At 34.4% G+C, this 11,565-nt stretch overlaps 1 protein-coding gene across 1 annotated transcript in view; it reads right to left on the bottom strand.

The window, feature by feature from the left end:
• Positions 1-11,565, bottom strand: part of LOC106456895 (transmembrane and TPR repeat-containing protein CG4050-like) — a 108,290-nt gene that overhangs the window by 25,237 nt on the left and 71,488 nt on the right. The window contains exons 8-13 of the mRNA XM_022382681.1: positions 11,297-11,549; positions 10,759-10,907; positions 8,834-8,917; positions 5,511-5,648; positions 3,779-3,872; positions 952-1,086 (exon numbers count right to left, since the gene is read on the bottom strand). Coding sequence (XP_022238389.1) covers positions 952-1,086; positions 3,779-3,872; positions 5,511-5,648; positions 8,834-8,917; positions 10,759-10,907; positions 11,297-11,549 — 853 coding nt within the window. The remainder of the gene's footprint in view (positions 1-951; positions 1,087-3,778; positions 3,873-5,510; positions 5,649-8,833; positions 8,918-10,758; positions 10,908-11,296; positions 11,550-11,565) is intronic.

Raw genomic sequence — 11,565 nt, 5'->3', positions numbered from 1 at the left:
GTACTATATAATGATACACACACACACACACGTATATATATATATATATATATATATGTGTGTGTGTGTGTGTGTGTGTATGCATGCATGTATACAGGTATCTTGTTTGTGTGTTTGTTTTAAACTTAAGCACAAAGTTACACAATTGGCTATGTATGATCTGCCCACCATGGATATCGAAACCCGGTTTCTGGCGTTGTAAGTCCGTAGACATACCGCTGTGCCATTAGGGGGCACAGGTATCTTGATCTTCCACAACATAGTTAACTACATTTTGTAATCATTTTGATGCCCCACTCAATGAGACAGCGGTAAGTCTATGGGCTTACAACGCTGAAATCCAGGATTCTATTCCCTGTAATTGACACAGCAGATAGCCCATTGTGTCTTTGCTTTAATACACACACACACACGTACACAAACATTCTCGATATGTTTGTCTTTATATATATCAGTAATTTTCAGACTTTTTACACAGAGAGCACTTCCTTTTGTTTGTCGTGCTTAACGTCCCCACCGATACACATACACACACACACACACACACAAACATTCTTGATATGTTTGTCATTATATATGACACTTCCTTTTGTTTGTCGTGCTTAACGTCCCCACCGATACACACACACACACACACACACAGAGGTAAAGATACAGAAATCCAATATGGCACAATCACTAACTATTAAAATTTATAATACACCAAAGGTTTAACCAGACATTCATATAACATATAATAAATTTTACGTACGACATCAATTATCCACTAATGAATACGTATGCAAAATTTCTTTGTGAATGTTCCGACGGCCCCTCCCTATGATTGATTGCGCGCATCCTCCAGTTTGAAAACCACTGACCTACATATTAGTGTATTAACTCTCTACATTACTTTTTGCTTATTTATTTATATGTAGTTTCAATCACACAGTAAAACGATCGAACACTTACCGCATCGGCCTCCTCTAATCTCGTGTGATTGCGTGAAATTAGTGACGCAAGATTCAGGAACAGCTGTAGGTGAGACTGAGTAACTCGGCTTTCTGATGATTTGACACTACAGACTTGAGGAAAGAGGGATTTAGCCTGCCGAAAGAAGATAACCTTATCGTTGTTTCGCAGAGGGTAATCCTGATTTAACAAATGTCTTAGGGATTAACTATCTAGTATTCTGATCACCTTAGAGATAAAGCACGAAACAAATAACTCTCTTTACTGTACGAGAAAAGTCGAAATTGAAAAGTTAACAAATTGAATAAAGTGAAAGCAAATAATTAATAGATATTTAAGGTATCGGTATTAATATAATAGGTGTGTAAGTGCAAACGATAATGAAAATGGTTTGTTTGTTTTTGAATTTAGCGCAAAGCTACACGAGGGCTATCTGCGCTAGCCGTCCCTAATTTAGCAGTGAAAGACTAGAGGGAAGGTAGACAGTCGTCATCACCCACTACGAACTATTGGGCTACTTTTTCACCAACGAATAGTGGGATTGACCGTCACATTATAAAGTCCCCACGGCTGAAAGGGCGAGCATGTTTGGTGGGACGGGAACTCGAACCAGCGACCCTCAAATCGCGAGTCAAGCGCCCTAACCACCTGGCCATGCCGGGTGATGTAAATGGTTGTGCAAGAGCTAAAAAAGAAAGAAAGAAAGCCGTTGTGCAAGTGTAAAGATTAGGATCGTTGTCAAGTGTAAAAAGTAAAAACATGAAAAACTATCTTTAGCGACTCAGTTCACTACAATCTTGGTTAATAATGCGTTTTTAACAAAGCATAAGGTAGACCAAAGAATTTACTAAATTAAAAATTCTCAATCATTCTAAAGACTATAGTTATGTGAAGTGGTCAAACTACAGACCACAAGCACTAAAATACAATGGTCTTGTTTAGTCAAGTTGAAATTGAACATGGATACAATATATAAAGTTATCCTACGTATTGATATTTTCTTTAGGTTCACCTTTCACGTAACTTATATGTACGTGTTTTGTTGTATTAGGTACTATGCTGTGTTTCAAATGTAATGCTACAAATGGAGGCGTTGGCTTCCCTCTTCCAATATTTTGAACCCTGGTACACGAACCGGTTGACCGATGCAAAGATACATGTGCTACATGCGGTGTTAAACGTCACTTTCTGTCAGAGGAATTTAATATATATATGTATGTATGTATGTATTTGCCAATTGTAAAAATAAAATGCTTTTAATTATAATTCTTAATATTATAAATATATGCTGTGTTGTTGTTGGGATTATTCTTCAGTAGGTGTCTGTGACTTGTTGGCGATAAATCTAACGATAAATGAACAGCACGCACTTCACTTGTTTTCAAAATAATATATATATATCATAAACACTATTCATATATAGTTCTCTTCTTCTTGTCATAAGTCCACTTAGGCCTATTCAATTGCTTTAGAATTTCAGTTGACAAGCCGAACTATTTTCTCTATTACTATCGCACTAGTATTCTGTGTGTGATTCACTTACAATAGTGGCACGAGTTACCGCAATCGTTTGGTCTCCTTTCTTCAAAATATCCTCTGTTCCCTTTGTCAAAGTGCTTTCAGGCTGATTCAGTTGCTTTAGAACCACGGTTTGGCGGAATAAATTATTCTTCTTATTTCCTTCTCTACTGTTAGTCTTACTGTAAGATATTAAACGTTAGGCGTATCACTTCTACGGTGGTTAAATTCACGCCGAACTTTTTCTTATTGGAACTTTGTTCTCTTCTGCTGTTGTCTGTCTTCTTCTTCTTTTTTTGCTCATCTCACACTATATGTTTATCACTTAATCGTCTGCCCGTCTTCCAGAAATCTCTATACTCTCGACGTCAATGTATTGCAAGCGACGTTTGATAGTCTCAACATCAATGACTTATAAACATAACTTCCTACAATCGTCTGCTTTTAATTCTTATTATAACAAAAACTAAACAATAATAAAATATTCACTCACAAAATATATTAATTAATAATATCTAAACAGACTTTTATATCATGACACTTCCATTTGGCGTCGGCGTCACGAAAGTTGATATCGACCTCCTCGTTCAGTTGAGCCTATATCCATGGCTATCATACTCGAACAAGTCAGTTCGTCCAATTTCTTATTCCTTTAAAATCGATCTGTAGGAGAAGTGCCGAAATTCCTCTTCCAAATTTCTTCGAAGCCGGATCAACCAGTTCCCCATAACAACTTGTGACTCCAGTCAGAGGGACAGACAAGGAACTCTGCTTGATGTATGTAGAATTATTGAATAACTGATCGTGTATTCATATTAGCTTGCTGCGTAGTTTCAGTCATAGGGGGACTTTCTACACAAAATTTCAGCTAGTAGTTCAAAAACCTGTATGTTTCATGTGTTCCCTTTAATACATCACAACAACAACAACAAAAAACTACATGTTTGTTACACACAGTTGTACGTAGATAAAAATATATTTTATTATAAAAACTAAAGTAATAAACTTGAAGTTATGCGTTGGAATGATTTCTTGGACAGAATAAAATAAATCTTTATGAATGAATAAAAATAACTATACTTTTTCTTTTCACAAAAATCAGTCAACATTCTAACTTTTTATATTTTTCCAGGAAAAGTCCTTCAAAGTTAGTTTTCACCAAAAGAGGATGAGAAAAACACATTGATCAGACATCAGAATCAATTCACGAACCGTTCGACTTCCTTTAGAACACAGGCTTTTTCTTTAATCTCTGATAAAGCTCCATGGAAGATAAACACAATGACTAACAAATCCCTTTCTTGCTCACCTTGAGGTAGACCAGTTCGGCTTCTTGATACTTCTTCATGCGCGTAAACACCCGACCAGAATTGAGGTATCCTCGTATATCGTCAGGCTGAATTCTGAGGAAATAAAATAGAAAGTCAAAAGCACGAAATTATTGTTAAATTATCATTGTTAAACTGCCAAGATAATGATCTGTATCTCTTGTTAAATAAAAATCAATAAATTAGGTTATAAGAGTAGTTAATGCGTTATCATAATTTGTGTATTTTCGACATATCTTCAAAATACCGTGATTACATTTCTTTATTTTTCTGATTGATAAAACCTCTTTATCAGACTTTCATCACAAATCGGATCTTTTGTGTATTGAAAGAAGTATAACTTTACGTAACATCTGAGCTTTTAAAAGTGTTTACAAAGAGAAGCTATCATATTTCTGCTTTAGTTACACGGTTATAATGCCTGTTTTGTTTATATCCTTTGGGCTTTCTACAACTAATACAACTTTTCAAAAGATGCTTTTATGAATTCCAGTCTAACTTAATTAATATATACATTCGCAATATCTACAAACTAAACTTGTATTACTTGCTGCGAGAGAAAAAAAATCACTTTAATTAAATTACATATTTCTATGATGAGCTCAATAAATCCTAACGTATACCACATGGAAATAATTTGAAATATTTATTAATTTATTAAGTATAAATTCCCGTCAAGATATTTTAGTTAAAACCTGTTAAGAATTTGGTTTTCACTAAGACTGTCTTCACTCGTAATTTATCTTTGTGTATGTGTGAAAAAGTTGTTGATCGACTATTGTGAAGTAACAAGAACAACTAACAGAAAGTTCCTAAAATTATCTTGGTAAAAGTACACAGCCAACTTTATTGTTTATATATTACTTCTGAATGTATTATATTGCTAAGATATATCATTGTCCACAAGTTTCAATCTTTTGCCTTAGATTCACTCGAAATAATAACTTTACTTTTTTTTACTTAACAGCTTCTCAGATATTTTTCTACATTAACATGCTAAAAATCAATTCGATGTGCAAACTTTCTACAATTTCATTCAAACATCACATTGAAAACCTTTGATATTGATTTGCGAAATAAATCATTATCAAAGAAACTGGCTTCTGTTACATTGATTGTCTGCATATATTATGCAAACGATAGTTTCACATGTAAACAAATACAAAGAGAGGAAACCTTTATACAGTAAGAAAACAAAAAGATACAAATAACTAATGGTATGACTGCTTTTAATTACACTCATTAATTTTCGTTTTAGAGATTAAATATAGCTTGTCAGGTTTGAGTTTTAAGAACCTGGTAATTTACAGCGTTTCCTGATAAATCTTTTCATAAGGGTGTATTACCTGGCCTATTTTACACGTGACATGCTTTCCTAACTACTTTAAATGTTCATCTTGTCAACATATGATGAATTACAAACAGCTGAGCTTGTTACCTGTTCCTATAGAAACAGAGATGCCACAGTATAGTTCAGACGCGAAAAAAGTGCGAGAAAAAACATTTCTGAATCGACAATCTATAAGGATAAAGCATGACGATACTTGGAAATATAATCCAAATTTCAACTTTCAACGACTTTAAGTCACACCACTTAACTAGTTTGTTTTCTTGGCATCACTCCTGGTTCAACGGTTAAAGTTGAACGGTTGTTTAGCTGTGCGGTAGGAGTTTAAAAACCACTCTTTTGAAGTTCCAAATTTGTACTCTTACCTAATTGCTTGTTGAAAATACTGTAAGGCCTCCTCATATTTAGCTTGTTCTTCTAAGGCTTTACCCAAATTGTTGTAAAGTTTGGCATTTTTCTGGTTGACTCGGAGACCAGACGTAAACAGCGTTTCTGCTGACTTCCTATATGCATATAACCATTTAGTGTTTTATATTGTTCTGGAACTTATGAAATCTAACTATTTGTACAGTTCCTTTTATGCACTAGAGCACAAAATATGACACGTATCTAACTTACAAATTAAAGAATACATGTACATTATTATGATAAGCATCAGTAACCTAAGCCTAACTTTTATTGGGAAAGGTCTTTAACTGAAAACAATGAAACATTCAATATTTCAGATAGTTTTCGCCAATAGATGTCGTTAGGATTTTCTTGGGGGTGAGAGAACGGTTCGTCTCTGTTCCTGGTGGATCTTTCTTAAATATGCATGCATGAACATATATATATATATATATATACACGCAAAGCAGGACGTGTTATGACGAGAAATCCATCATGAAACACACGCAAAGCTGCACGAGTTATAACGAGAAATTCATCATGAAATAAACGCGAAGATGCACAAGTTATGACGAGAAATCCATCATGAAATAAGCGCAAAGCTGCACGTGTTATGACGAGAAATCCATCATGAAATAAGCGCAAAGCTGCACGTGTTATGATGAGAAATCCACCATGAATAATCTATGTAGAAATAAATATCTATGCATATTTCAAAAATAAACTGTACATTAATTACTCATCAATTGATAGAGGCTTATATTGGCTCATAACTGTACTTACGTAAATATATTTCAAATAACTATTTTGGATTTTTAAATATAAGGTAAACTTATTGCTATTCGAATCTTTCAGTTTAAGGACGGCCCGGGATGGCTAGGTGGTTAGGGCGCTCGACTCACAATCTGCGGGTCGCGGGTTCGAATCTCCATCACACCAAACATGCTCGCCCTTTCAGCCGTGGGGCATAATAATGTGACGGTCAATCCCACTATTCGTTGGTAAAAGAGTAGCCCAAGAGTTGGCGGTGGGTGGTGATGACTAGCTGCCTTCCCTCTAGTCTTACACTGCTAAATTAGGGACGGCTAGCGCAGATAGCCCTCGTGTAGCTTTGCGCGAAATTCAAACCAAACCAAACCAGTTTAAGGACTGTATCGCATTGTATCGAACTAGCTAGAAGTGTGTAAGGGTAAGCGTATTTAGTTGTCCCAGCGTTTGGTTTGTTTTGAATTTCGAGCAAATCTATTCGAGGGCTACCTGCGCTAGCCGTCCCTAATTTAGCAGTGTAAGACTAGAGGGAAGGCAGCTAGTCATCACCACCCACCGCAAACTCTTGGGCTACTTATTTACTAACGAATAGTTGGATTCACTGTCATATTATAACGCCTCTACGGCTGAAAGAGAAATTTGTTCAGTGAGAGGTTTCGAAATCGCGGGCTGCAAATTGCAAATTGCAGTAAATGAAAATAATTTTAGATTTATACTTGCCAGAACGCGATTTCTGAGTATGGCGACTGCCTACTCAGTACTGTGTAGAACAGTATGGTACTTCCCCATTGTACTGAGAAACGTGGCCGTTGGCCGTTAAGTATGTTTAAAACGTTGTGCTTGTGCTAGAGATATCCGTTTCGCTGTTAGCCTGCAAGGAGATATGACGGAACGAGGAATTAATGTTTATTTGTAGTTCAAAAGGAGGTTCGTTTGTAACCCAGATCGCCCCCTGTCATCAGAAATTATTTCACAAACCTCTTGTACGTTCCTGTAGTAAAATAGTGTTTAGTTCCTGAACTTAACATAATCTTTTGCAAAAGGTTAATTCAATTTTTCATTTATAATTACATTTACCTTCACCCGGTAGTCAACCAGTAAGTCTGAGAACTTATAACTTTAAAAATCGGATTTCGATACCCGCTGTGAACACAGCGCAGATAATCCATTTGTGTAACTATGTGCTTATTAACAAACAAAGAAAGTAATTAAGTTTATTCTTATGCACATTAACTGACTTTGTTCATTTTTTTATTGTCGTTTATTGTAATCAAATGATAAATACATGGACTTGCGATATTTTTTATTTTTGTTTTGCAAATATACTTTATACGACTTCAGCATTTAAAGCGTTCTTAATCATTAGAAAGGAGAAGTTTCCTTTTCCTGTATTTCGAAACCGCAAGGGGGGACAGTTGTTATAAAGGACAATGACAATGTACACTTAAATGTAATTCGAATGTTTAGTTAATAACTTAGCCTAAATTCGCATGTTTAATTAATAACTTAGCCTAAATATATATACTTGTTCGTTTGAAGTAAGACACAAAGTTACATAATGAGATATAGGGGCTATGTCCCTCGCAGGTATCGAAGCCCGATTTTTAGTGTTAGAAGCCTAACTTACCACTGAGCTACCAGGGGTAAATATATATATATGTGTATGTATACAAAATAACGATCAATGGTATGCTTTATAACGGTGTAACTTTCAAACTAAACTATTGTGAGGTAAATTGTTAATCTTGAACGTAGTATAAATGTTTTACCAATTAATACGCATTTAAATATTTGGAAGTTTGAGAGAAACATGGATTCTGATAACAGGTTAATACCGCAGATAAATTTAGTCATTTGAAAATTATGATGTCCTTATAATCGTGTAGGATAATTCTTAATCATTGTTTTTAAATGAACTATGATATTGTGGAGATGTATATGAAGTTATAGCGATGGGGAAGGAGACAGATATGGAAGAAAGTAATAAAACTGTTATAATAAATTGTTACGGAGACACGTTTAGGGTTATATATTATTTTTTATAGAAATAACACAGTCCTTTTTTAATATTTAAAAGATCCAGCAGTCCAAAAATGCAAACTTCATGTGAACACGTGCATGTTTAAATTATGTACAACTTTTCAAAAACAGGTAAAGTATACCGAACAACAAAATGTAACATATAATAAAAAAAAAACCGTGTACAAATATCAAGCATACAGTTGGTTTCTATTATAATATGTAAACCAAATAATTAATGTATGTGTTAGTCTAGATAAGACAATATAACATAATAAACAAATAACACAATAGTCTATAAAATAATTTTAAATTTATTGTTGGTTTACAGTAAGTACACATATGAAGTGTATGGAAATCTTAGTCCAAATAAACTTTAGTTCCATGGAAAAGGTAACTTAGAGAGGAAGAAAAAAAAGCATTATCTTTAGTTATTCATGTGTGGCGTAAGCTAAAACAAATAACTGGACGTGTTATATTGGTTGTGGTGTTTCAAACATTGGACATAACTTACCATTCTCTGTTCCTTAAAACCGTCTTCATTGCGTGAATAGACACCAGAATAACGAAACCAATGGTAGCTAGCCCTCTCAGGCGCCTGCAACACGTGGGAAGTAAGATCAATTTCATGACTTATTCCTAGTAATAAGTATAGGATTCTCTACAACGCAAGTCCTCCTTTTTTACGACTTTTTTTTTCTCTCTCTTCTATTCTACTGTTCTAATGCACTTCCATCATTACAGCGTTACAGAAAAAAATGTTTTTTTATCCCCTGTGTCTTCTACTCAGAATGCGTATGCGTGTGGATAAACTTACAGAAAGATTTAATGATTTTTTTTATTTACTTATCGATTACCTACAGATGTACGCCATTCTAAACCACTAGCGAACATTATATATTTTAACTTCTTTCATTATGATTTTACCTTCTGTAAGATAATTTGTCAAGAAAATAACATTAGCACAGAACATTTCCCAATGTTCACTATTATTCTATTTTCGTACCATATGAGCTTAATTTTCTTTTCTTAAAAATAATGTCACCAAAAAGCAGTAAGTGTCATTTCGGTTGTTGAGCTCTTGGAACGCACCTCTGTATTATGTATAAGTAACCACATTTAATAGTGCCCGTATAAAAACATCACGATTATGTAAAATATAATGAGAAGTTTTTATTATGCTATTGAAAAATATATAGTTTACTTTAACTGTTCTGTCGATCCCTTGTTTAAAGCTTTCATTCTTCCTTCCAAGTTAGTTATTCTCAGACTTAATTAGTAGAACTTATTTTTTGTGCGTAAGTATAATTGCGTAGTGTATTTATAGGCTGTGCTGGCAGAAGAAACATCAGACAGTTAAGCCTGAAAAAGGCTACAGGATGCAGCCAAAAGCCTGTATAAAAAATAACAATAATAAAAAATGTAGCAAGTTCTTCAGTAAGTTGTTTCCCATAGTTATTATTACTTTCTTTAAAAGCAATTATTATAATATTGTGCTAACTTTTTGTAATACATCTCACAAATAAATGATCGTAATTTAGCTATATTTCTGGTTCTTCTACATCTATAGATGTTTAGTAATTCGAATGTTTCTGGAACCGGTTTATAACTGTGTAGGTTTGGTTTGCTTCTGCTTATACGATAACTTAACTAAGGTGTTATTTTTGAAATATTTCTGGGACTAAGATTAACTTGATGGATGCTTTGTACTTCAAATGAAACTAGGTCTTATCTGAGGTACTTTTAGATAACCAACTGTTAGTTAGCATGTCTGTGACTTTCACTGAGAATAATTTTATGTAGGATTCTTCTACAGTTATAAATGTTCTTGAATGGGCTTGTAGGAAATGAGTTATAACAGTTATTTTTGGTAATTTTTCTGGATCTGATAGCTTGTTGGACTTGGTATAATAGCTGAAAACGAATTATAGACGGGTTAATTTTTTATTTGTATGCCTTAATTTTAATGGCTTTTACACTGAGACACATTTTGATGAGGTTGATACTATATTTGAAACTAGGCTTAACCGGTTATTTCTAGGACTATAAGTGTTATTTTTAGACCGAGATATAACACGATTGTGTATCTGATATCCTAGGTCTGCACTGAGGTCACAACACGTACATACAAGCCTGCTGCCGACACGTGTGTACTGCATGCATACCTTCTTAAAACAAAGATTAAGCATAGAGTACACCAGGTGAATCACTAAATAATAGTGCCTAGGTGATCCAATGGACACAGATACCATAGACAGAAAACAGCTTGATAGTTTTGAGGTGAGAAAACTGTGTATATTAATGGAGGAGCTGGCAACGGGCCTGAACTCATGAAATAATAAGACTTTCTTTGTTGTGTACACAAGTAATAAATAAATAACAGAAATGGATGTCAAATTTCACCATATTCATAATAAAAATATAGAAGCATTTCCTTACTTATCTTGCCATAAATGACTCCAACCCATGGCGATGAGCATGCAGAAGCCCATACTCGGAAGGTAGAGCACGCGCTCGGCAACAACGAATCCAACATGGTACAAAATATTGGAAGCTGGTAGAAAAGGGACAACAGCCATAGACAAAGCCTAGAGAAAAGTTTGGATCTTTCCGGTCAAAAGAAAAGTGCCCCATATAACTCTGCAATTAACCTTCTATAGCAATGAATCTTCTTAAAATTAAAATTGATTGAAATAAAGTATTAAAAGCTTTTATACAGAGAGTGACTCTTGAAAAAGTTCAAGAAACATCAGTGATATTCACATGAAGAATTAACGTTTATATCAAATATCTACCAGAGAGCGTTATAATAACAGCGACTAATCTAAACAACGTTTCGGTTTTATATACATTGTCAGTATCAGTAAAGGCTTTCCTCAAAAAAGTATGCCATTTAGTTCCGGATCCTTTTCTTTCTTATTAAGATTTTTGAAAGACCTTTTCTAATTCTTTTACTTATTCATCTAGCTAAACTTACCATTATAACAGTTACTCTTTGATTTTGTTCTGTAAACCAAGAAAACCGTAATAAAAGAATTACGAAGACACAAAAACATAAAGTAGAAGTATTCCTTAGGTCCCTAAATGACGTCAGTAAGGAGATGGTGCCCATGGTCCAATCACAACAAAGATCACAAGGAAAAAGTAGAAGCCAGGCATTTACTGACCACAAATAACTAAATGTGAGGTGTCGTGTAGGAAAGCGAGCAACTGAAGCCGGGTTGTCAAACCTGCAATGAAAACAGC

Source organism: Limulus polyphemus, unplaced genomic scaffold (assembly GCF_000517525.1).
Source record: "Limulus polyphemus unplaced genomic scaffold, Limulus_polyphemus-2.1.2 Scaffold269, whole genome shotgun sequence".
In the NCBI taxonomy this organism is placed as follows: Eukaryota; Metazoa; Arthropoda; class Merostomata; order Xiphosura; family Limulidae; genus Limulus; species Limulus polyphemus.
The sequence above is the reverse complement of the archived record's forward strand: the minus strand, read 5'-3'. Positions and strand labels throughout refer to the sequence as shown.